The sequence below is a fragment of the Setaria italica genome, chromosome V (genome assembly GCF_000263155.2).
Source record: "Setaria italica strain Yugu1 chromosome V, Setaria_italica_v2.0, whole genome shotgun sequence".
In the NCBI taxonomy this organism is placed as follows: Eukaryota; Viridiplantae; Streptophyta; class Magnoliopsida; order Poales; family Poaceae; genus Setaria; species Setaria italica.
In genome coordinates, this window is record NC_028454.1 from 41,576,379 (window position 1) to 41,602,543 (window position 26,165).

At 46.6% G+C, this 26,165-nt stretch overlaps 4 protein-coding genes and 2 long non-coding RNA genes across 8 annotated transcripts; 1 reads left to right on the plus strand and 5 right to left on the minus strand.

Annotated features, from left to right (window-relative positions):
* Positions 1–816: 816 nt before the first annotated feature.
* Positions 817–6,940, plus strand: LOC101784605 (fructokinase-like 1, chloroplastic). 2 transcript variants are annotated; one of them, XR_002677634.1, is made up of 3 exons: positions 818–1,773; positions 2,270–3,106; positions 6,318–6,940. XR_002677634.1 is itself a non-coding variant. In XM_022826406.1 (2 exons), exons 1-2 carry the CDS (start codon positions 880–882, stop codon positions 2,960–2,962), a joined length of 1,587 nt encoding a protein of 528 aa, XP_022682141.1. In that variant the 5' UTR covers positions 817–879; the 3' UTR covers positions 2,963–3,255. The 2 variants fall into 2 exon arrangements, 1 of the variants encoding a protein (XP_022682141.1); XM_022826406.1 differs by lacking the exon at positions 6,318–6,940 and having other exon boundaries at positions 817–1,773; positions 2,270–3,255.
* LOC101783943 (uncharacterized protein At1g04910) lies at positions 3,744–8,555 on the minus strand. Of its 2 annotated transcripts, XR_002677633.1 has the most exons (9): positions 7,697–8,555; positions 6,102–6,174; positions 5,902–5,972; positions 5,735–5,823; positions 5,524–5,656; positions 5,187–5,416; positions 4,604–5,080; positions 4,194–4,531; positions 3,744–3,908 (listed from the first exon to the last, which is right to left on the minus strand). XR_002677633.1 is itself a non-coding variant. In XM_004970538.3 (8 exons), exons 1-8 carry the CDS (start codon positions 8,132–8,134, stop codon positions 4,321–4,323), a joined length of 1,722 nt encoding a protein of 573 aa, XP_004970595.1. In that variant the 5' UTR covers positions 8,135–8,555; the 3' UTR covers positions 3,771–4,320. The 2 variants fall into 2 exon arrangements, 1 of the variants encoding a protein (XP_004970595.1); XM_004970538.3 differs by having other exon boundaries at positions 3,771–4,531.
* Positions 8,556–12,542: 3,987 nt separating this feature from the next.
* Positions 12,543–15,113, minus strand: LOC111257265. Its single transcript, XR_002677687.1, has 2 exons — positions 14,208–15,113; positions 12,543–13,631 (listed from the first exon to the last, which is right to left on the minus strand). It is a non-coding gene; the product is annotated as an uncharacterized LOC111257265 (long non-coding RNA).
* A 376-nt stretch (positions 15,114–15,489) lies between these two features.
* On the minus strand, positions 15,490–17,391 carry LOC111257212. The gene is made up of 3 exons (XR_002677603.1): positions 16,883–17,391; positions 16,479–16,519; positions 15,490–15,769 (listed from the first exon to the last, which is right to left on the minus strand). It is a non-coding gene; the product is annotated as an uncharacterized LOC111257212 (long non-coding RNA).
* Positions 17,392–19,061: 1,670 nt separating this feature from the next.
* On the minus strand, positions 19,062–21,653 carry LOC101785001 (reticulon-like protein B12). Its single transcript, XM_004970541.4, has 4 exons — positions 21,268–21,653; positions 20,916–21,099; positions 20,124–20,335; positions 19,062–19,487 (listed from the first exon to the last, which is right to left on the minus strand). Exons 1-4 carry the CDS (start codon positions 21,341–21,343, stop codon positions 19,324–19,326), a joined length of 636 nt encoding a protein of 211 aa, XP_004970598.1. The 5' UTR covers positions 21,344–21,653; the 3' UTR covers positions 19,062–19,323.
* A 364-nt stretch (positions 21,654–22,017) lies between these two features.
* On the minus strand, positions 22,018–26,017 carry LOC101785401 (putative ataxin-3 homolog). Its single transcript, XM_004970542.2, has 2 exons — positions 25,571–26,017; positions 22,018–23,069 (listed from the first exon to the last, which is right to left on the minus strand). The coding sequence occupies exons 1-2, from the start codon at positions 25,832–25,834 to the stop codon at positions 22,338–22,340; spliced, it is 996 nt and encodes a 331-aa protein (XP_004970599.1). The 5' UTR covers positions 25,835–26,017; the 3' UTR covers positions 22,018–22,337.
* Between the last annotated feature and the right edge of the window lie 148 nt (positions 26,018–26,165).

Below are 26,165 nucleotides of genomic sequence, written 5' to 3' on the forward strand. Positions count from 1 at the left end.
GGTTATTATTTAACTCAATGTGGATACATGTGATTCATATAGTGTGGTTATTATTTAACTCAATGTGAAATTATTCGGATACATGTGATAAGGAATAATTGATGCGGAATTTAACTCGAGGAGAGGATGTTTGTGCTAGAATAGAGAAGAGGAATTAATCGAGATCAACTCTACTGGAATATTTCTTATGTACGTACATGTTTGACTTTGGTACAGTACGACGGAAAAAGCTGGGTTTGTTTTGCAGGATCGGTTTTGTAGGCTGTCAAACCGACATGATCCTATTGAAATTGATCTCATATACACAATTGATCATGGCACATGACTCACACATGTGTACTAGCGCCTTATATATTTTAGACTCATCAAACCGACATGTCTGATCGTGGTTGGTCACATCTTTCAGGAGTCACACGGATTTTTCGGAACACGGGTGAAATATTTATAATGCCTGGAAGCGGAGCTGGATCCCTACTCTCTAACTCTGCATTGTGAGCGGCACAGGTAGGGAAATAGAGGTAGAGCGTATAGATCCACGGAACCATACAAATTGTGCCCTGCTTGGAAACTGGGGGAGTGGGGGACAGGGAGCTGCTCTTTTCCTTCGGTCCCCAATTTTTTAGCTACGGAGTACGGACCGTACTGAATTCGGCCCAGCCTAGTTGGCCTGACTTTTCATGTTCCATGTGGGCTTTATCTAGCCCAGCCCGAAAATGCTCGGATGTCGTCCCCCCATGCATTTCTCCCGTTACGGGCGCGACCCGACATCCTTAACGGTTGCTAAAACCCTTATCGGATCACACTGACACTGGATAGAGTCGAGTCGAACGCTCGTCGCCGTCCCCCTTCCTTCCTCACCTCGACCAAATAGGAGCGGCAATGGCCATGGCCACCCCCGCCTTCCTCCTACCAGCGCTGTTCCCCAAGCCCAATTTCCTCGCCGCACCTCTCCATCCAAGTCTCCCACGAGGCCGCCAACTCCGCTGCTCGCCCAACGGCGCCGCCGTGCCGGAATCCCCTAAACCCGCTTCTCGCCGCGGCCGCAAGAAGTCCCCGTCCCCGTCCCCGTCCCCGTCGGCGCCGAAGGCGAAGGCCACGAGGCGGAGAACCAAGAAGGAGGGCCAGGAGTCAGACTCGGAGGGCCAAGAGGAGCCGGCGAAGCGGACCAGCCGCCGGACAAGGAAGTCCAAGGAAGAGACCAAGCAGGAGGAGATTGTGGCGCAGATGGCGAGCGACGGAACTGAGGAGACGAGTCAAGAGTCCGAGGAGGAGGATGGGTTGGAGGTGGGGGGCGACTACGACGACGCGGAGGATTTCGCGAACGATTGGCCTCCGCTGGTGTGCTGCTTCGGCGCGCCGCGTTGGGAGTTCGTGCCCACGGTGCGGGTGTCGGACCGGCAGATGCACCCCGATCAGTACTCCACGTGGCTGCACCTGCAATGGGAGCCGCCGGAGTTCGCGCGCGCGCCGGGTAGCGCGGCGAGCAACGTGGCCATCGCGCACACCCGGCTCGGAGGGCGCGCCGCGGTGCTGGGCAAGGTCGGGGACGACGACTTCGGCCGCGAGCTTGTGTACCGTATGAACTGCGAGCGGGTACAGACACGCGCCATCAAGTTCGACGGCAAAGCAGCCACGGCCATGGCGCGCATGAAGGTGAGCTTCCGGGACCGGGAGGATGGCAAGGGCGGCACCAAGCTTGTGGCCGAGACGGTGAAGAGCGCTGCCGAGGACTCCCTCCGCAAGAACGAGATCAATGTCGATGTGTTGAAAGAGGTGAGTTGGTGATACTTTGGAGGAACATTATGCTCGCGTCGTCATTTTGCAGCAAGCTATGTCTGAGTGTCTCTATGCGGATGACCACCAGTCCACCAAGGTGCACTGTTTGCATAGCAATTGCATCAAAGCAATTCTTAGTTTTCAAACAAAATTAATGTGATCTAGCAGCATGACATGATTGTAACCTCTTTTTGTGTGTGTCATTGAAGGTCTATTCTTGAAACAAGATTCAACCTTGATGCTAAACTCTCTACTCAACTTGTTTAAGTATTCAGACAGATGCCATTTGATCTTGTAGTTCAGATTATGAGATGAATTGGCACCTGATCCCTCTTTATATAATCTAAGATAGCAACGGATTATGAATTGATAAAAGTTTCAGTATGTGCTGCATATTTACGTTGTTGCTTACAAGATGAGTTTTCGATGTTGTCATTGCTATTACATAGTCAACATTTTTTTAATTCAAATCTAATCCTTAGTAATTACACAGGCCAGAATGTTCCATTTCAGTTCAGAAGTTCTGTTAAATCCCTCAATGCATGATACACTCTTCAGAGCCATTGAAATGTCCAAGAAATTTGGAAGTAAAGTATTCTTCGATCTGAATTTGCCATTGCCATTGTGGACATCAAGGGATGAGACAAAGGAGGTGATAAATAGGGCATGGAAAGAGGCTGATATAATAGAGCTGTCAAGGGACGAGCTTGAATTCCTCCTTGATCATGAGTATTATGAATACAAGAGAAGGACTCCACCTCAGTATTATCTGGAAGGATTCCATTTTACAAGAAACTGGCCACAGTACTACCACTACAGCCCTGAAGAGATCGCTCCTATTTGGCATGATGGAATAAAGGTCCTGCTTGTGACCTACGGGACACTTCGGATCCACTACTACACGCCCAAGTTTCATGGCTGTGTGGTTGGGACAGAGGATGCACTCATAACTCCATACACCACTGACCGAACAGGTTCTGGGGATGCTGTTGTTGCTGCTGCTATTAGGAAGTTGATAACTTGTCCTGAGATGTACGAGGACCAGGATACATTGGAGAGGCAACTGAGATTTGCTGTTGCTGCTGGAATCATATCACAGTGGACAATTGGTGCTGTGCGAGGGTTTCCCACTGAGAGTGCCGCCCAGAACTTGAAGGAACAAGTCTATGTGCCTTCTATGTGGTGAAATGGTAAATCATTTGCCAAGACATGAACAACATATTAAATACAAGCATACTTCAAGAATGGTCTAACAGAATTGAACAAGGGATTTTTTTTTCTTTTACCACAAGAGAGCTACAGGCGCAATTTATATGCACGGATTGCTCAGGTATCCTCGTACCATCCCCATTCTGTAATCATTTCAATGTTAGGGGCAGTATGCATGTCATTAAATGCATTAGAAAGTTTGACTGCTACTGAAATGCCTCTATTGACTGACAAATGTTATATAGCTGAATCTTCAATTTAGCTTGTGAACTGAATTTGCAATCAGACTCTATTTGATGTGCTACTGTAAAATATGCTGCTTTACATTTTAATTTTGGTCATGATTTCTAAACCATAGTAAGGACCCTGTGTTGAATGAGCACGCAGTTCTGGGGAGATTTTAGTGACTATATTTCTTTTTTCTCGACCACAAGGAGAGTCTTCTCCCAGACATTTTTTTTTAGTTTAAGTAATAGGATACTGAACCCTGGCTGGCTAGGAAACTTGCTGAAACCAGTTTCTCAGGGAGCTACCCGCAAATTGGTGAGCCCCGGGTTTGACCCTGGGTGGCCCTCTCAACTGAAGGTACTAATCAGCTGAGCTACTGCTTGGCATAGCTTGGTTCTCATTTGGTGGCTATATTCATTTAGACTAAAACTAATGTGGGACGAGGGAAGGCACATGAACATAAATGTTGATGGACTGAACTAGGCTACCAATATTTTATGACAGCGAAAAACGTGTAACAACATCCAATATTTCAGTTGCAGTTACATGTAATAAACTAGGCTAGAAAAGGATATAATTTGTTGCTTGTACATAAAATCTTGATCCGGGAAGGGTAAGACCAGAACGAGGTCTTGCCTGAGTGGAGGCCACCCTCGAAGGGAATCATTGTGCATACACATAATTTGCACCTGTGCCTAATAAAATGAATAAAATCAAATTTATCAAAAAGAGGTAAGACTGTATTCTGGACTATAGGGTAAAGCATACAAAACTGTTCAATTTAGCTAATTCTATCCTCTTGTGGCACATATATCCTCTTAGAATTTCTTTGCCTCTTCTATTTTTAAACTTGGATGAATAATTATTTGAAAGCGCGCATCTCAGTGAGTGCTCCCTCCCATATCCTTGTGGAAGATTGAAAAGTACACGAATTCTATCTGCGTCTAGAAAAATAATATGTGCTCTTGCTGTCAGTTTACCAGGACTTGTGCTGTTTGCTGTATATCAATGAGTTGGACGAAATTCTGCGTCCATGCTACATGCAGTTAAGCTCGCTGTACACTTGAGGAATGAACTATCCATTCCTCAGTAGTTTGTATAGTAAGTTCATGCCACCTGATCCTGTGTGTTTCTTTTGCACAAGCACCCTGGAAGAGGATTTGCATAAAAGTACTCCTCATGCCTTGCACTTCGACCAGACAGCCTCTGATATGGACCTCCAAGCCTGTTTTCATGATGCATCTTCACTTCACTTTCAAACTCATTCCAATTTATTGTACCTTCATCAAGCTTGTCAATCATCTCGACAAGCTTCTGCCTACAGACAGTCGAAAAATTCAGCACTTTGGATTGAGATCTAAATACTGGAAACAACATTCCAGAAATTTACCTGTTGGGGTTAATGGTTTTTCGGAATCCTTCATATCTTCTATGACCCTGGACTGCTTTAGCCATATTTCCATCATATGTATACACAAAAACGTCACTCTGGAGGGCTACATTGTAATCCACAGCAGCTAATCTGTTTTGGTACAGCTTGAGAGACTCTAATTCATTTTCTGTTGCCAGACTATAATGTGTGTAGAAATTTGGATATTCAGCCCTTAATGCATCCATGCTATGTACACCATACAGTTCACCTGCTACAATGTAGATCTTCGTGCTGGAAGGATAACCCATAGCTTTTAGGAAAAGAGCTGCTTCGCGAGGAGTCATAGGGCAGCCTCCTTGGAGTCGCCTCTCCTCACTGTTGATTTCCTTCTCTTTCCAGTGCTGCACCTTGAGTCGCATTTCCCTAAGTTCCTCTGCCTCTTGATGTGTTAGGTTGTGGCTGCAGCCTGTAAACGAGAGCATGTCCTTCTCGTACCTGTCAGTTTATAAGGAAACCAAAAGTATCACTGATCTGCTAATTCCTCTTGAGTCTTGAGCAAAATGATGCCAGCCTCATATTAGACAATTGCAGTTTCAGTCACCTTAAGTGAAGTGCGATATAATTGCTGGACCCATTCCTCAGTCTATCAACTAGAGTATTACCTAGCTCTTCGATTTCTTTCTTGTATCTTAATGCCTCGTAATTTGCCCGGCAACGGAGTCGTTGGATGGAAGGAGGGAGACCATTGTTAACAATCCGAGAATCTGTATGTGTGAATTTCACAACTTTGGTCTTCTTCAGTGTCCTTGTGAAAGCTCTGTAATAAGAAGCCTGCAAAAAGTAAGGAAGTAAGTTGCCTTTTCTTTTTCTGCCTGCTCAAATTTCTTGATCTGTAAGTAGTTGCTATGTCCACTTAGCCTGAAGTAGTCGGTCCATACCTTGGCCCAGGACTTGGGCGCTCTAATATAGGGTTTCAATCTTTTGTAAGCTGGTGGCAAGGAATCCACAATCATGATGTCATTTTCTAAAGTTTCCTTGAAGTGCTCAACGTCAAATATATCTTTGAAATCGCTGCATGTCAAGACAAAACATCAGTAATCCCAAAAATTCCTATAGAATGTTCGCTGTTTTGGTTGCAAAGAGATGGACCTTGGATCTGTCCAGAACGATTTATGATCCAGAGTAGGGATTACTAGGGTGGCGTTCATGAGCTTAGCAACTGCAACCATATCGCTTATCTGCAAGAATGATTTTGAAGAAATGCATGTAAGCTGAAATTCCTATGTTCAAGTTTTGTAAGATAATTGTATACGTACTCCCATTCTCATCTGGTTCAGGCCACCATTGGCGTCGACGATTATGTAACCAGCCGTTGCACTGTTGATTCCTGAAAAAAGCAGAGCAAGTGTTACCCAAATGTAAGCACTCAGTTGAGACTAGTTAATTTTAACTCGAAGATGGAAGATTACTTAGAACTAATGTTTAACTTGAAGGAAGATGGGGAAGATAAGCTTACTGTAACGGTTTTTTGGGCGTTCGATACATTTTGTGTAACCCTTGTTATCCAGTTTCGTCCATATCTGGGTCATCTGGTGGATTTCAAAGCAAGTTTTCAGTACAAGCACTTCATAAATTCTACAACCATGCACCGACATGAATGAAATTCTGAAATCAATAATATAAATTAGGAGCACCTGTATCTAATAAATTCTTTCTGTTGCTTTATTTGCAGGTCTATGGTTGCTTTAGTTAGGCGGCAGAAAGGCAGGGTCCTTGCTTCAAATTGTCAAATCTGCAACAAACTCTTTTTTGCCCGTAGCACTACTAGGGTACTTCGTGGGGTAGGATGGGTTGATGCAAACTCTCACTTTATGTCCATTCATTTTTAGCTCTTGTTTTCATTCTCTCTTTATTTCTTCTTTTTTGAAGACTCATGTAGAATTTTGGAGGTTTAAGGATTAGGTAGCGTTAGGAAACACCAAAATTTTGTCCACGCGCAGGATTCTGATCTTCTCTGGATATGTGTCTTGACTCTCCAATGGCAACTTGTCTGTAGTCTCATGATGTAACTGTCAGCACTGTAGCTTGCCAGCTTGTTTATCATCTGCTTGTTCTGCCTATGCATGTACGATTTTGAACAACTGTTTTACAATAACTCGTGATTTGTAAAACAACTTTGCAACCAGGAGGGCAAAATCTCAAGTGGTGGTTGACTTATTAATCAAGTGGTCAAAAGCACCTGGTTGTAGCGAAGTTGTACAAAAAAATTGTATGTCAACTTGTCAAGTATTTCCTTTCAGGAAATATGAACTTCTGTGGAACACATATCAATATTATTTCACTTAAAATTTGTAATTCTGCTATGTTTTTTTTTGGTGTGGCAGTGCACTTCCTTCAATGCTTTTGAAACGAGCCAGCAGGGGAGTTCCCCTGCTTATTCCACTTCACTGTGAATTTTCGCAATGTTCAATTAGCTATGTGCGCCCATTTCTGGTTTTGAGAACATCAACGTCAACCCCTTTGGAAGCGCCTTGCTAAGGGCCCATATCGATGACATTAAGCACAAGGCATGGGTATCGGTATCACTCTCCCAATTGAATTCCCCCTCTGGACTGGTAACCAAATAACAACACGAAAAAAGAAGAGAATAAATGGCGATTTGCCAAAGAGTTGGCACTTATTCTTCTGACAAGGACATGTACGGAAGGCGGCCCTGAGTCCTTCCCGAATTCTGGTGCTTCTGAAATGTCTTCGGCATCCCAGTCTGAATGTCTGATCCTACAGCAAAGATCCAAAACACGGCAACTACGACGCGCCCGCCCGCCCGCCATGAAACTTCTCTTGTTTCTCAAGCGCGCGCACACGCATAACCCGCCAGACCCAGTCCACGAAGAGCAAACGATCCAACGCGTCTCTTCCGCGTCCAACCGCCGACTCGGATCCCGCTAACTCGACAGATTCGAATGGTTTCAAGTTCATGAAAAAAAAGTTTTCAAAGTCCCCAGTTTTAACTGTAATTAACATGCTAATTACTGGCAGGGTCTAGTCTAGTGCATCATGTGCATGGCAAGAAGAGTAACTGAGCAGTCAACGGCGTGGTCGAGCACTCACCGGCGGGTCGGGCGGGCGGCGAGCGATGGCGGTCAGGTTCTCCTCCCTCCACCCGAGCACCTCGCCGTCGCCGGCGTCCACCCTTCGCACGAGCCTCCCCGCGCCGACGTCGCCCCGGCGAGAGCTCACGACGAGGACCAGGACGACGGTGGCACCGAGCAGGCACGCCACCGCGTTCCTCACCCAGGCCCGGTCGACCGCCGGCACCCGCTTGCCGCTGCCGCCGCTCCTCCTCGCGAAGAGGAGCGCCTTCACGTGCCCGCGGCGCTCGGTCCCGCCGTCGCTGTCGTCGCTCGGGACGCCGCAGCAGTCGGCGGCCGCGTCGCGCTCCACGTCCGCCAGGCGGCGGCGGTGGGCGCCGGACGGGACGGGGCTGGAGCTGGAGGACGAGGAGGAGGAGGATGACGCCGGGGACGACGACGACGACGACGCGACCATGGCTGAAGCAAGCGCAAGCGCGCGTGCACTCCTGGCTTGGTTTGGCTTGGAGTTTGGACACACCCAAGCGCGCGCAGGAGCTCGATCGATCACCTTGGCCGCTCCGGTCGGCAACCGCGCGGGAGTAAGGGGAACGTGGGGGCGAGGTGGGTGGTGGTTCGGAGTTTGCACGAGGAGTCGTGCGCGCGCGTGCGTGCGTGCCCTCCCTACCTTCCCCGCTGGCGGTTCGGCTCCGCCACGCGCTGCTGCCTGCCAGGTGCGCCGCGCGCGGGCGTGGAGAGGGTAGGGGAGCACGGAGCAAGCAAGTTTTATTCTTCAGCTCGCTCTCGCGCCGGTGCCGTTGGCCCTCGGCTGTGCCATGCCCCGACCCCGATCACCCGATGGCAGGCAGGCACCGCGCGGGCGGGCTCGCTTTCGTGACCATCGTCGTTTATACAGCTCGCTTTCGCGGCTCTCTTTTACGGGCGTGACGGGCGACGGGTGCGGGCGCGGTGTGGTGCCGCCGTGGGAGGGAGGGCGAAATCTTTAGGCGCGCTGCCCTACGTGTCCGAATTCCTGATGCCCCAGGCCCCAAGTGGATAAAGGGTTGAGCTGAATTGGCTGCGCTTGATCAGATTAAAGATGAAGGTCTTTCAGAAAAATAAAGATTAACAGACGGATCAGGTCAGGACTCGTGAAGCGACCAGCAGGTAGTGCACGCTACAGATGATCCGTGAAAGTAGCTTTTCCTTTTTTTAGATGCCGGATGGGAACTCCAGGGTGTTTGATAGTAGGTGCTAAACTTTAACAGTGTCACATTCGATGTTCGGATGCTAATTAAGAGAACTAAACATGAGCTGATTATAAAACTAATTACAGAACCCCTAGGCTAATTCGCGAGACGAATCTATTAAGCCTAATTAATCCATCATTAGCAAATGGTTACTGTAGCACCACATTGTCAAACCAATAGATTCGTCTCGCGAATTAGACTTCATCTGTGCAATTAGTTTTGTAATTAGTCTATATTTAATACTTCTAATTAGTATCCAAACATCCGATGTGACAGATGCTAAGCTTTAGCGGGTGGTATCAAACACCCCTTAGCCTTTTCCGTTGCCAATGCGTACAAAGAGAATATAGCACCATGGACCGAATGGTCCACATGCGGATCGAAGCTTCGCCGAGCAGAGCTATCGCATACGATCAGTGCGTGCAACAATCCTTAATGCGTACTGCGATTGCCGCCTTAACTTTAATTTGCACCGGCAGTGGAGGTGGTCCTGCCGCCGTGCTAGTGCTAGCGTGCCTGATCCCTTAACTGAAAACACTGACCATTTGGTAGGTAGGGACGCCCGTGTGTGCTAACCCAACGTATTTAAGTTGTGAACCGGTGATGCGCTGCTGACCGAGTTTTCTCCCGCTTTGACGTAGTCCCGAATATTAAAAATAGAACGGCCTTTTTTTTTCTGTAGTGCCGCGTCAACGGGTTGATTCTCTCGGCACGCTTGAAAAGTCAGCTGGGCACGTAGCGCCGCCACGTCCTCGAGAGGCAGCCTACCGCGTGTATTCGCGCGAGCTGCAGCCACACGGCGTCCCAAAGACCCTCGCCGCATCTCGTTGTCAAACTTGGCTTTTTCTAAGGCGTGGCTAATGATTTATTCCCCACACCTTAGACATAGTATGGTTTTATAAAAAAAATTAGATCTGTGCCAAGAGAACAATCATGTCAAAAATCAAATAGCTAGCATGCAGAAGAACTCTATGACGTGGCAATGTTTGGGTAGGAACCGGGAATGCGTAAGAGTGAGCCGTGACAAGCTAATCCTATCGGCCCATGATGATGCATCTGACTCTGACCAAGCGTACGTAATCCAGCCCGGTTCAGTGCCCGCGGCACCAGGGACATGACCAGTGCACGCCGGTGGACGGTGGTGCACATCGGATGGGCGACACGAGGACGACGAGTCTCCACGGGCCGCGACGATGATGGCCAGTGCGAGGACCCAGCTGTTCTTGTCTGTTTGCATCCGGTCAGGCCGATGGATGCGCGTGCAACGCATCCCAAGTGGGAATCCACCGAACGGAGACGGTGGTTGGCCGCCGCCCCCCTGCCGGGTCGGGTTCTAGTCTAATCAAGTTGACGCGCACTACTTAGCCTAGTGTTTCGCTTGGTGCTCGGCAACGAACTTTGCTTATCAAATGGTGCCACGAGTGTGGGTTGAGCACTAATTTCCTCTGCCCTGGTTCTTACAGCAAATGGCTTTGTTTAGATTGCAATATCTGATTTGTTTGAGGTGACATGTCAGGTTAACACGAGTGTTGTTGAATAGTCACCTCAGAAGAGGCTTGCGTGACACGTGGATGGCCGCTCGAATTTGCGATACGGTTGGATATGATGGTGATGCATATTCAGTATATTGGTATCAGGTATGGGTGCAATGCAATTTATTGTGTGTGAAATAAATTGAGACGACGGCGCCCTTACTCTCGGCGCCATGAGACACCGACGCGTTTAGATTTAGGTACGCGCCAACGCGGCCGCCAGATGGAGGAACAAGGAGCACTCCTTTTTTGCGTCAACGTTGGTCTTGATCGAGCCCGACTAGCGCGACAAGGGCAGGGTTCTCGCGTCGCGTCACCGTCTGTGACTAAGCGCCGGAAACCAGCGACCTAGTAATTCTTCTGCTCCGGAGCTTACCGCAGGTCTGTCGCGCGGCACCAAACAACACATGAACCCGTGACCCGGCCAGCCTCTGCTCAGTCCATCAAGCGCCGGAACGTACCTCTGACTGCTGGGTGGTGGCTGCTGGTGCTCCGCAACCGCAGCCTCCCGGCCACGGCCACGACGCGAAGCAAAGCATCCGGGGCGGGAGCGGGACGAGGACGCGAGGCCTAGCATGCCTCGCACGGAAGCCACTCGTGAGTCGTGACCTCGCCCTGCGCGGTCAGCGACGTAACCTTGCCCGAGGGTTACAAAGCCACACCACGACATTGTTTAGAGACACGGGCGCGCGCGCGGGGGCACCGCAGCCCCGCGTGCCGGTGGCGTTCGGTCCCGCCCAACAACAGCAACAACAAGGCAACGACGCCATCCGCAGATTGGTCGGGGACCTAGGAGGACGAGCGTGCAGGAGTACATCCACGCCACGGACTTGGGAATCCAGGACTGCGATCTTGGGAAGCGTCAGCCTTCCGGGTACAGGCGTACAGCTTCGGCCACCGCCACGGCCAACCGGCTGATCCTCACGCGCACGCGTGACATCCACCGCCACCGGGATGGATTTTCAGATGATCTCCAGCAGGATACATGTACTGTGCACGTGATCGGTCGCGTGTTGCCGCCAACTGGGCGTGCCGCTGGAGTTTGGAGGCAAGCTGGTTGTTTGGATCAGCCGGCGTCAGGACGTCTCAGCAAACCATTGATTGAGTGGAGGAACCGACGGTCACAGCCGCTGATATCGTAGCACTGACAAATCGGAACATCTTCGAAATAAGTCAGGTCCTTTACCTAATTACCTACAACATTTGGCCTGCTGCTGCTACTATAGTTCACAGAACATTGCAGCTGCAAAGGCTACAATATGTAGGCTTACCACTATTGAGACAAGTGCCAGAATTGTCTAGCGTTTGAATCACAAGTTAACTCTCCATTTTGGGTAGGAAGACTATGAAGAGGGAAAAAACAGAGGCATGAGTTAGCAAAACATGACAAAAACTTCGGCCAATTTACAGGAGTACCAATTATCAACAGAGCCTCTCTTTTTTCCCAATGTCCTCAACATCTACTATATTTTTTAAATAAAAACTTCCGGCAGGAGTTCTGCTAGGTTTGTTTTAATAGAGAAGAAGGGTTTACAAAATTGGTGGCCTAAAGGTCAAAAAAGAGAAAATATCACAGCAATGCTCGCTCACCGCCCAACCCTCTAATCTCCTGGGATGATCTCTAGTAGCCGTTTTGCTCCTGCAAGACCCCATGTTCTTGCTTCTTCTTTGATCTTCGCAAGGAGTGTTTCTGTGCAAGATGTCATCTTTGGAAAATTCTCGCATTACACTCTTTCCAAATTTTCCATGTGAACATCCACTAAAGATTCCCTAGAAGAATCTGGCAATATGTGCTTCGGATTTCTCCAGCAATACTGGGATAGTGAGAATATGACAGGGTAGACAAAAGTTCAAAAAGATCAGCTATACTGCTATTGTTCTGTCCATTCTATTGGTAGGCACAATAAACTAACAGAAGCAACCATCCGATTCATAAAAATGTTAAACCAAATGGGTAGTCATTCGCTCAGTTGTCTAAGTGCACAGTAAGGGAGAAAACTCACCACAGTAAGCCTCACAAGCATAAAGCACCCACTGGAACATACATCGGACAGCTCCGGAATGGAAATGGCAGTAAAGTTACAAGTATCTATTTCTTGGACCATTTTACAAGTAATCTCACCATATTTATTGAGAGCAGTGTCTATGATTAGCGAAGCTAGAGCATGACAGGAATCACCGGATCGGTTAATATTGTTTGGCTTCGCTTCGCCTCACCTCTGAAAGGGCTTCAGTTGGAAGCTCAACAGCGATCAAAATATATGACATACTACAGAACAAAAAATTTGACCAAAACTTTACAATCTGTACAATGGTTATTACTACTCCAATAATTGGTTGCTGGCAAGTATTAGGAACAACTGCAAGTATTCGGGCATGAACAGCTCATTTAACAACTAAGAGCCATGCCCTCCATCAAGTCAGGATACAAACAACTTAAAGATGTAACAGCGTGGACAATTGAGACCTGTCAATGTTTAATACCCAAGCAGAACAGGAAATAGCATGTACACGGCTTGGAATATTTACAACTAATGCTAACCCAAATTTATCACGGTAAAAGGAGGGTATGAATAGTATCCAAATGTGACATTAGTCAGTACTGTTGCACCTGCACCTGTCTGTCTGTGTATACAGACAGTATTAGATATCAACAACACGTAAGCTTAATCGAGGATTCAATAGCGTTTCAGGTGCAGGATGGAAAATTTTCAAGAAAGGCAGGTGGTAAAAACAATAAGCGATCACAGAAGGTAGTGATGATATCAGTAGCAGCTAGCTGGTCTGTGCCAAACAATTAAATAAGCTCAACAAGCTCACAATAGACCTATGGCTCCGTACATGCACTGATTATCGAATGTGATACACTAACTAATAATTAAGTGTTGCTGTGGCACATTCCTCACAAGGGTGGAATCTGACTATCATAATTTGTTAGGAAAACACATAACATAATTTTACAAGGAAAAGTGTATGGTCCCAACCTTATAGATTATTTGAATGCAACATCCTCAGAACCTCTCTTTTCTCATCCACTATTTGTTCATACTTCATACTAGCTTGCCCTCTTACTCGTATAACCTTTTTTCCTAGCTTGCTGAAGCAATCTAAGTGGAAATATCATGATTATCAACATCACCATTAAGAAACCCATTGATTCACCAGCTTTTCTTAAGTTTTTCTCTGAGTAAACCTGAAACCAATGAGCTGATATAGCTGCTGCAAATTAATTAAGAGTAACACACAACTAGTAAAGTGACAGGATGTAAGCAAACTAAAAGTAGAGTTTTCTCCTAAAAACAAAGCAAGTCACTGAAGTGTTAAGGTAACACGGACGCCTTGAAGTTACCAAAAAATACTATGGTAAGTAAAGTCATTTGGGAGTGACCTCCAGATTACAGTTAAGAAACAAGCAGGCAAGAAGCTCAAGGAACAGAAAATCAAACAGTTAAAGGATGGTCTACTGCATGTGACTGGCACAGGGGCAATTAATTGAATTTCAAGATGCTCAGAATCTAATATATGAAGCTATAGATCTGTGAGGAAACTACGAACTGCCGAACTTAATGTCTGTTCTGAAAGTGTACCGTGCGAATTGTAAAAATGTCTAAAAAACAGCTGAAACGCTAGTTACGCTAATTTATACCACATCGTAGAGATATACACACAACAAAGATACGTGTAGGCGTATTGCGTATCGTGTATAGTACTTGTGTGCGTAGTAAATATGTTCAGAAAAAGGACGGGAGTCTAGTAGGAGGCAGCATACTGGGCGTCGAAGCAGAAGACGGCCAGGCCGTGTGCCACGAGGTAGCGAGTGAGGAGCGCAACACCGCGGCGCTTGCGAGCACGATGGTGCGGCACCCTAGGATATAACTCTGGTGGAGTCACCGCAAGCAGGGGATCCACAGGTCGGTCGCGCGCAGAGGCGCCGCGGCCGTCCGCACCTGAGACTGAGATCCCCAAGCGGCCGGAGGCGGAGGAGGTAAGGGGTAGAGCATAGGCGGAGGAAAAGGGGGAAGACGGACGATGGGGTTGAAGTGCGACACGCCGATTCACTTGACCGCCGGGCGCTGGCTGCGGCTCTCTGGCAAGTCCATGTCGCCGGCAGCGAATGCGCAGAGAGCGAGGAGACCAGGAGAAAAGGAGGGACTAGTTCGAAAGAAAAACGTATGATTTAGATCCGATTAAGGGGGTTATGTGTAAATATTTGGATAGTGGAGAATAATAGCGATCCGATGAAGGGGTTTTGTGTAAATATTTGGATCGCGGACAATAATCGCGATCCGATACAGGGGTTTATGTGTAAATTATTTGGATCGCGGAGATAATCGCGATCCAATATAGGGGGTTTTGTGTAAATATTTGGATCTCGGAGAATAATCGCGATACAATTTAGGGGGTTTTACGTAAAACTTTGGATCGCGGTGATTAATTTGAAGCTTCTTTTTGTCTCGCGACCTTCCCCGCTCCGCTTCCGATCACCGGCGGCCGCCACCCGACGTCGAAGGCACGCCCGAGGGAGCCGCCGTCGCTGTTCCTGAAGGAGAAACCGTTGGAAGAGAATCTGTTTCAGGTAATCACCTGTTCCGCCGGAGGACGCCATCGTCGACAGGCGCAAAGCCCCCAAGGTCGCCACCGCCATGGATAAGTTTGCATCGTTCAGCTCGGCACCTCGGCACTCTCGCGCCGTTGCCCACTCTCCGTGACGCCGCCGGCGCTGTCCCATGTTCTTCGAATCCATGGAGGACAGGATGGCGACAGATTTCGTCTACCCTTCTCCGCGCCCATTCCATTATCGCCGTTGACGATCACCAAGACAGAAAGAAGCAGGGGCCAGGGGGTATGGCGACAGGCCGCATTTGTTTTGAGGACTCACAGTCCATTGATAGCAAGGATGAAGTAAGCCGATAGATGTGGATTTCATTGAGAATCTTCAGGCGCTGAAAGGTCCAAATATGGGTAAAGCCACCTGAAGATGGTGGAAATAGCACAATTTCACCAAAGCTTAAAACTCTTGTAGACAGACCACGATCGTGGTTGATATCACAATTGTTTAGCCTCGAAAGACAGCCTAGTGTACACGGCAAAATTTTGGATAGGAAGAGAGCAAAAACAGAGTCGTGAGTTAACTCACATGATAAAGATTTCGGTGAATTACAGCATATGCATATCCATTATCAATAGAGCCTCTCCTTTTCCCAGTGCCCTGTTCAACTCTTTGCATGGTCGCTCGCATGCCTGAACATCCACTAAAGCGCCCTAGAAGAATGTGGCAATATAGCTTCGATTTCTCCAGCAATGCTGGGATGGTGAGAGCAATAACGACACCTGGCAGACAAAAGTTCAACAAGATCAGCTATATTGATATATGTTTTATCATTTTATTGGTACGCACAATAAACTAACAGAAGCAACCATCAGATTCACAAAAATGGTAAACCAAATCGGTACAATTCAGTTGTCTAAATCCACAATAAGGGAGAAAACTCAACATGATAAGCCTTACAAGCATACCCACTGGAACGTTACATTGGGGCAGCTCCAGAATAGAAACAGCAGTACGTATAATTGCAAGTAACTATTTCTTGGACCAATTTACAAGTAATCTTACCATATTTATTGACAGCAGTGTCTATGCTTAGAAAAAACAGCATTTAGAGAAGCTAGAGCATGGCAGGGACCGGATAATAATTGTTTGGCTTAGCCTTACCTCTGAAAGGACTTCAGTTGGAAGCTCAACAGTGATCAAAATATATGACACTACAGCACAAACAATTTGACTTGTAAACTTTACAATCTGTACAATGGTTATTACCACTCAGATAATTGGTATCTGGTAAGTATTAGGAACAACTAAGAGCCATGCCCTCCATCAAGTTCGGATACAAACAACTTAAAGATGTAACAGTGTGGACAATTAAGACCTGTTAATGTTTAATACCCAAGCAGAACAGGAAATAGCATGTGCACGGCTTGGAATGTTTACATACAATGCTAACCCAAATTTGTCACGGTAAAAATAGGGCATGAATAGTACCCAAATGTGACATCGGTCAGTACTGTTGCACCTGCACCTATCTGCATACAGACAGTATCTATATTAGCAGCACGTAAGCTTAATCAAGGATTCAATAGCGTTTCAGGTGCAGGAAGGAAAATTTTCAAGGCAGATGGAACAAAATAAAACGGCCACAGAAGGTAGTGATAATACTAGTAACATAGAGCTGCAGTCCCAAGCAATTAAATAAGCTCAACAGTCAACAAGCTCACAATAGGCCTATGGCTCGGTACATCCGTACGTGCACTGATTATCGAATGTGATGCATTAACTAATAATTAAGTGTTGCTTTGGCACATTCCTCACAAGGGTGGAATCTGAATATCATAATTTGTTAGGAAAACACATAACATAATTTACAAGGAAAAGTGTACAGTCGAAACCTGATCATTTGAATGCAGCATCCTCAGAACCTCCCTCCTTTTCTCATTCACTGTTTGTTCATACTTCATACTAGCTTGCCCTCTCACTCGTATAATCTTTTTTCCTAGCTTGCTCCAGGAATCGAAGTGGAAATATCATGATTATCAACATCACCATTAAGAAATTCATGGATTCACCAGCTTTTCTCAAGTTTTCTCTGAGTAAACCTGAAACCAATGAGCTGATATAGCTGCTGCAAACTAAGAGTAACAGACAAAAGTAATAAAGTGACAAGATGTAAGAAAACTAAAAGTAAAGTTTTCTCCCAAAAACAAAGAAAATCACTGAAGTGTTACGGTAATATGGAAGCATTGAAGTTCCCGCAAAATATATGGTAAGTACGGTCCACCAGAAAAAAAACTCATTTGGAAGTTAAGGGGAGGTTTGGTTCATTAGAACCTTCTAAAATTCCTGTCACATCAAATCGAATGTTTAGATACTAATTAGGAGTATTAAACATAGACTAATTACAAAACTAATTGCACAGATGGAGGCTAATTTGTGAGATGAATCTATTAAGCCTAATTAGTTCATGATTTGACAATGTGATGCTACAATAAACATGTGCTAATGATGGATTAATTAGGCTTAATAGATTCATCTCGCGAATTAGCCTCCGTTTGTGCAATTAATTTTATAATTAGCTCATATTTAGTCCTCCTAATGAGCCTTCGAATATTTGATGTGACATAAATTTTAGTTCGGACTGATGATCCAAACACCCCTTGACTCCATATTATAGTTAAGAAACAAGCAGCTCAAGCAACAGAAAAGCAAGCAGCTAACAGGATGTGAACAAGGTCAACTGTATGCGACTGACACAGGGGCAATGAATTGAATTTCAAGATGATCTAATATATGAAACTACGAACTGTAATCTGGAGTTAACTACGAACTACGAGGAAACTATGAGGAAACTACGAACTGCTGAACCAAATGTCTGATCTGAAACTGTACCGTGCGAATTGTAGAAATTCTAAAAAATCGGATGAGACTCTAGTTATGCTAATTTGTACCACATTTTACAGATACACACCCAACGAAGATATGTGTATAGTCGTATTGTGTGTCAGTGTATGATACTTGTGTGCGCAGTAAATATTCAGAAAAGTACGGGAGTTGAGTAGGAGGCAGCGTACTGGGTGTAGAAGCTCCAGACGGCCGGGGCGTGTGCGACGAGGTAGCCGGCGAGCGTGATGGTGTGGTACCCGAGGAGACAGCTCAGGTGGAGGCACTGCAAGCAGGGGACCCACAGGTTGGTCGTGCGAAGAGGCGCTGCGGCCCTCCGCACCTGGGCTCCCCCAGCGGCCGGAGGTGGAGAAGATAAAGAGGAAGAGCATAGGCGGAGCAAAAGGATTTGCCGATCCACTTGACCACCGGCTGCGGCTCTCCGGCGAGTCCATGTCGCCGCCGCCGGCGGCGGCAGCGGAGAGAGCGAGGAAACCAGGCGAAAATGAGGGACTAGTTCGAAAGGAAATGTATCATTTAGGGGGGTACGTATAAATAATTGGATAGCGGAGAATAATCGCGATCCAAATACAGGGGGTATTTTGTAAATATTTGGATCGCGGAGAATAATCGCATTCCGATCTAGGGGGTTTTGTGTAAATAATCGGATCGCGGAGAATAATCGCGATCCGATTTACGGGGTTTTATGTACAAAATTGGATCGCTGTGAATAACTACGATCCAGTTGAGGGGACTAATTTAGAAAGCTTCGGCTTCTTTGTCTCGCGACCTTCCCCGCTCCGCCTCCGATCGCCGGCGGCCGCCGCCCGACGTCGACGGCACGCCCGAAGGAGCCGACGTCACTGTTCCTGATGGAGGACCCTTTGGAGGAGAATCCGTTTCAGGTAATCACCTGTTCCGCCGGAGGACGCCATCACGCCATCGTCGACAGGAGCAAAGCCCCCGAGGTCGCCACCGCCCACCGCCATCGAGAAGTATGCATCATTCAGCACCTCGGCACTCTCGCGCCGCCCACCCTCTTACGCCGCCGGTGGCTCTCCCACGTTCTCCGAATTCATGGAGGATAGGACCCGCGACAGATTTCGTCTCCGCCCCCATTCCAAAGAAGCAGGGGTACCTGCTGGATAAATTCGCATATGTTTTGAGGATTCAGTCCATCGATTGCAAGGATGAAGTAAGCCGACAGATGTGGATTTCATTGAGAAGCTTCAGGCGATGAAAGGTCCAGAAATGGGTAAAATCCCACCTGAAGAAGTTGGTAAAAAGAGCACAATTTCACCAAAGCTAGAACTCTTGTGGTGTGCTGTGTGCAATTCCAAGGCTACAGTATATAGACAGACCACGATCTCGGTAGATGTCGCAACTGTTTAGCCTCGAAAGACAGGCTAGTTTACAAGGCAATTTTTTTTGTCTTGGAGAATCTACATCGCTATCAACTCAATTTCTTTTGCAATAACCTGTTTGTCATCTTACATTTATACTCTTCGCATGCTCCCCCACATGCCTGAACATATGCTGAAGCTATCTCGAGATATCTGGCAATATGTTCTTCGGATTTCTCCAGCAATGCAGGGATCGTGAGAGTAATAACAGCACCTGAAAGAACACGGGTTCAACAAGGTCAGAAGTTCGGCTTTGATGAGCAAGATTAATACATCAAGTGTTTTCCCATTCTATAGGATATCCATGCTTCCCATTCTATTCACATTAGGTCGAGCGTATCGGATATTGTCCCTATGAACGAAGTAGACGAGAGTCATCCTCTGTCATGTTCAGTCATCCTCTGTCACGTTCTTGTGTATACACTAGAAACCTCTTTCACTTGGACTCCATTCAGCAGAGCTAGTGTAGAACTTCAGTCGCTATTTGCAAATGTCATAGTCCTATGTACACAGTTAGATCTGTTTGCAAATTGAACAACTGCCACCAGCTAAAAGGATTATGTACTGGCCAAACATGTACGAACTCGTTTCTACTTTCGACTAAACTAGTGCCATATGCAGCTATTCTATCTAAAAATAGAAGTGATAGTTTGAGCATTGGCTCTGTTTCCATGACTGTGTCATGTATCCCTGCCATTAATTACCCGCACACAGTTCGCCGTGCAATTATCAGTGATTTGATGATAAACATAGTTTACAACATTTTCACATTACAATTCAATTTGGGGTTCTTGTAAAGATGCTCAGTGGTACTTATATCTTTAAAATGTAAATCGGTAAGGGAACTTACTTGTATACACCAAAGTGATAAGATCAGTCAATCGGCCAACTATGGAAGTCAGCAGCAAAACAAAAGCCACCTTGTAGAAGAGGCTCGAGTCCTTCCCAAGTGCAATGTTTCCAAAATCCTGGAGCACCTTATTCACGAAGTTACCCACTATTTCTGCTGCTTCACTTGTTGACTTATCAGAAATTTCCATCAACGGAACAGGAGGAAGTGCCCTGCATGGATTTCTTTTGCTTAGAGTCGGCACATACATTAACTACAGAACTATTACCTAATACCAAAAGTTATTATGCAGATGAATCGTTTCATTATTGGTCTGTTCCTTATATACTTTGATTACAAGGGTCATGCTATTGCACGGTAATGTAAATTTTACTCACTCAAAATGTAACTAAACAGTTCTACTTCTAGGTTTCTAGCACATAGACATCTGCAAATGGCATGCCCTTCTATACCCCAGGAGGCCAGGACTAGACTCAATCACCACTGCAGCAATTTAGTATCCATATCCAAAATGCTAAAGCTGTCCAACCAGGGTCCAGGTCCAAGTCCAAGGCCAATTAAATTTCATTAGCTTTAGCACACCACCAAGGCACCAAGTGACCAAGAGCAACAACCCCCTTGGTGCTTCAACAATCTTTACCTGTTTGCAGTCAATCCAAATCTTGTGAATGCTATCTAGTAGTACAAAGTGAAATTTAACAATCTATTTGTGGAGTACAAGTAAATAGCATCCACAATAATTGAATCAACCACAGTAATGCATCAATAGGTATGAGGTGGAACGAGCATCACCTGTTGAGCAGCTGTGCAGCCTTGGCCCAGACGAAGAGGACGGTGAGCAGGATCATGAGCACCTGGGACACGAAGGAGAGCAGCGTGTAGCCGGGCACGCAGTAGAAGAGCGCCCATGACGCCACCACCGCGGCCAGCAACCCGCCGGCCACCTCCGTCCTCCTCCACAACACCACATCCGCCACTGCACCCACAGGAAAATTTCCAACGCCAAACGCTCTCAGTCTCAGGTCCCAGACGCGAAATGCAACACAACAATCAGAACGACCAACACGATCTGCACTCCAGACCATAGAAAAACACGATCTGCCTGTAAAAACCTAGAGCGCAGCAATTAAATTGCAGAGCTCACCGGTGCCGCCGCCGAGGAGGTCGTGCAGCGATCTCTGGGCGCCGAACAGCCGGCAGCTTCGGCCAGGGCAGTCCATCGCAGCACGGATCTCTCCCCCGACGGGAAAAGGGGAGGGGAGGACAGGACAGGCAAGAACTGCGATGGAGTTGATGAGCGGCAGCTACTGACTGATCTCGTCTAGTCCAACTTCTCGAGCTGGATTTCGGAAAATTGCGAGGGGAGAAAAATGGGTGGAAAGAAAAGGCGCAAGCGTGGCGAGGGACACCACACCAGAAGACACCCGTGGCATCACCCCGTCAGCAACGCCGCCGTATCTGGACCCCAAAGAAAAGATGGAGAAAACTAGTAGAAAACGATGGTGTCGTATCCTTAGATTTCGAGCAGATGACAGCGGGCGGGCGGTGCATCGAGGTGCCGCCAACCACCCGCCCCCACGCCTTTCGGCAGCTAGGCTGCGGTTTGGCAGCCTACAGATGCCACAAAGCCAACGCTCGGTGAAAAAAAAAACGCTCGCCTCGTCTTCGACCATCAGGCAGAAGCAGCCATAGCTTCCGAGAGAACAGATAAAAAAACGATGCAAGCTTAAGGTGTGGTTCATCGTGACAAGTGAATCAACAGCCTCGCCTGTTTCAAATGAAAGAAATAAGACTCTGCAGGAAACAAGAGTAACACCTGCACAAACACATTCTTGAGTCGGTAATTTCTGACTGCAACAAACAAAGCACACAAATAACAACGGAAATACGAGCATTCAGGATCAGAGTTGCAGCAGCTGCACGAGTTCCAGCATAAGTTCACATGATAAATGACGGAAAAAACAGGTTCAAAACCGCCACTTAGGTCTCTATGCAGATTCCACATAACCGTTGCACCAGTTAAGTTTTTAAACCCATGCAGTTCAGACTATGCAATTTGTATACAACATTCAGAAATCAGAAAAACTTCTCCACTGGAATGGAGGGCAGTTTAGACGCCTCCCTCTCTCTTGCTTTCTGTTTGTATGCTCTAACTCAGTTACAGACTAACTGAAAAATCTTCATAGGGAGGCGTCCTCTCTAGTCTAACTCATTCTATTCTTCTTTTGGTGATTCTTTAACCTCTATAGAAGAAACCTCCCCTTTTGTGTCACTTCCTGAAGCTGGCTCCTGGGTGTCCTCACAGGGAGGAGCACTTGGTTCAGACTTATCAACTTCTTCCTGGTTATTATCTTTGCTCGAAGATGCTTCAATAACAGGAGCATCCTGCTGCTTGCTGTATTCTTGAGCTGCATCATAGCTGGGAAATGGACCCCCAGCATCCATCAAGCTAGCGGCTATTGCAGCATTCAGATCAGCCTCTTCCTGCTGCGCTGCAATCATGTCCATTTCACTCATCCCTCCAGATTGCTGGCCAAGTAAAGGGGATTGCACCTGGTGAGTAGGTGGTGTCTGCACCTGGTTGCAGGAGGCTGTTATCTTCTGGGCATCATCAGGGGTAAGCCACTGACCGAACCCATTAGAACCTTCAGTTGCCATAGGGCACTCCTTGGGGAAATTGCCTCTAACTGCAAAGATACTCCAGCCTGACCCCTTCAGGGTGTCAATGAAAGCTGAGAGGTAGAACTTTGACAGGTGCTCAGGAGCTGGGTAAAGACTGTTAAAGTTGTACCACTCCCCATTCACCTTCCTGATGCAGAACCAGTGGTCCTGAAGGTGGCAAATGAAAGCAACCTCCTGCTCAGGGTCAAATAGGGATGACCCTGCAGCTGGGGAATCAAGGGGAATAACTTGGAGGTCCCAAACCTCCAGGGCCTTCTGCAAAACCTATTAGAAGAAAGCATAAGGTCAGAATATGGTCATGAGTGCGCATTGCTAAAACAAGAACAGACCTAAAACTTGTATTTTTCTATTAACATAAAGTTACAGTGCTAGAATAAAGAATAGCTATATATTAATCTAATAATCAGGCCACCGGTATCATGTCTGGCTACATTATATTTAATTGAACAAATGAACAATACACATGGAAACAAATAGAAGCAATAGACTGCATAACAGCATTCCAGGTTCATTGCAAGAAAAACAATTGTTCATAACAAATGCGGTATAAAGGCTGAGAATAAACAAAGTGAAGAATCACAAATTCCAATATTTAAACACATAACTTGTGCCATCTGTCCAAATTCGGGTCTAGTGTGAACTCTCAAGTACCATACAGGAACATAGCGTGCAATGGTAAACTATTGTAGTTTATCGGCCAAAGATAAACTACAACTATAATGCAAAGATGAATATAGTGTGCAGTGGAAGGGGAAAAGGCTAATTGCTGCATATGTTAGGTGACCCTTCTCCAATACATCCTGAAGGAGAAAAGCTCAAATAATTGTAATACCTCCATATTGTGAAGTAATACCAGAACAGCACTGAAGCATATACACAGCAAACTACTGTCGTCATAAAAAAATGATAAATCATGCACACAAAATAAAAGCGCATAAAACATCCGAATATCAGCAACATGCAAAACAAAGGTCTGTTCACTATTTGCTTAAATTTCAGGATTCATCGTATCCTGAGTGACAGGTATGCGGTTTATCTAGGGAACCATCCTTTTCCCCTTCCATGATTATTTGTTTCTAATTGCAGTCACAGCATAGCTCTTGCAGAGTAGGATCGTAGCGAAGGCACTGGCCATCAAAAGGTTAATCAGCTTGTGCTATTGGCTCAGCGAAAGCCTAAACCAACCTATTCGACAAGTGCAAGCGTTACTGCCTTTACTAGTCATATTTGGCGTACAACATATTTCACTCCTTCAGTGTCATTACACAATTTGTAATATATTTACTTGAATCACTTATACCCATATTTGGATTTACAATAGATTCAAACCAAAAATATGTACGAGATCTCATATATCCCCATCGAACAAAAATAATGGATGCCATTGTTACATGGACACAGGTGTGGGTGCTGTACTGCTGTCCGACTCGGGTGCGGCTGTTGGTGTCAAACTCGGGTGAAAGTGTCAAATTTGGCAATTTTTGGGGGTGGGGTGGGGTGGGGTGGGGTGGGGGGGGGGGGCTTGGAATCTGACACGGGTGAGTGATATCCAACTCAGTGTGTCCGGATAACAATGATGGCTGTACAATCATCTGGAATTTAATGACTTGTCACTAGTGAAACTCTTCAAAGTGCATACGTCCATCAAGTTTTCTTTCCAGAATTGTTTGTAGATCAGATTAAATTTAGAAGTAGCATTTAAAACCTCAACGCTGCTAACCTTAATACCGTTATCAACTCCCTCGTATTCCTAATTAAAAATTCAATGACAAAACATCGAATACCTGAATTAAAGAACAATCACCGTCAAAGGTAATAAAACTGGAGCTATTCTTAGCGTCAGCAATTCAGTACACGACAAAAGTCAAGCTACGGAAAAACTCTTGAATATGTACACCAATCACATAAATTTGGACAGTATAACGGAAGTAGAAGACGTTACTATAGCATGCATGCACATGCATTCGTGAAGGCCGAGTACGTAAAATAAAATGGCACCAACTGTCGTGAAGACTTTTGCTATCGCTGATACAAGATCATGTTACTTCTTTGTTCCTAGTTGATTATTCAAATGCAACGTGTGATCTGTAACTTGCAAGAAATGACTACATCTAAACTTTTGTAGCAATCCAAAACAAGTACAATCCTATATCAAATCGCCTGCAGGGAATCATGCAAATCTCAGCGCGGTTCTATGCTAGTTGAAGACATAAGTACTGATGGTCCCTCTGCACCCCCTTCTGCATCCATCAAAGCTCAAATCATGATCATAAACCCAAAGGCATAACTAAGTATCTTCACGGCTGGAATAGGATCATATCATACATGTTCAAGGAGAAAGTCTATACAATTCTGAGCAGACCTTACATGGCACTACCACTAGCAACAACCCGATTCAACAACAAGCATTCCTTCAAATAACTGGGATGATGCATTGCCTAGACAATTTTATTTTCGTCCTAAACTAAACCCTGCTAATCTCTCTACTTCAAGTAATTCTCTTCCTTGTTAACAAATCCATCTTACTAAAGTATATATCGGCACTTTTAACCTAGAATCATTTACTGGAAAGCAATCGACGGGTTCCAAACAGCAATGCCCAAGAAAAAATCCCCTAAACTCTAAGCAGCTATCTTAGCACACAAACAAACAAGTTGTGGCCGAGCCCACGGAACAAGCTGCGATCTACGCATCAGTCGAACTAACCGAGCCCACGAGAGACAAACGGATTAAATCTCAAAGAATCGTGGAGGGCCTCGACTAACCTGGATGCTGAAATCGCCTCCGAGGGAGACGTTGTGGGATCCCTCGGCGAGGAAGTCCCCCGCGGCAGCGTTGGCGACGCCGGGGCTCTGGGAGCCCTCGAGCATGACCAGGCGCTCCCGCTGGTCGAGGTCGGCGGCGAGGGCGGCGAGGTCGAACTCGGAGAAGAAGGGCCCCTGCAGGGCGGTGTTGACGCAGTGCACGGCGCAGAGCTTCCCCTCCTGCACCTCGTGGTACAGCAGCCCGCCGTTGCTCGCAGCCTCCATCACGCCGCTCCACAAGCCTCCTCCGGCGCGGCGATTGTCGCCTCGCCACCTCAAGTATCGCAGATTCAGAATCGGGGTCGAGGAGGAGGAGAAAAACGAAACTGCCGGGACGGGGGAAAGGGGAGGGAGGAACGCGAGGAGAGTTGAGTGCTTTCGGCGTGGGTCGGCTCGGGCTCGGTGGTAACGCAGGTTCCCCTGCTGAAAACCATAGACAGCCGCGACACGTAGGCGCGACCTGGAAAGGCCGCGCCCGGCAACCACGTGGATTTTCTAATTATTCGATTGCGACTATCGACTTGCCGGCTTGCCGCTTTGCGGTACAGTTTGAGCG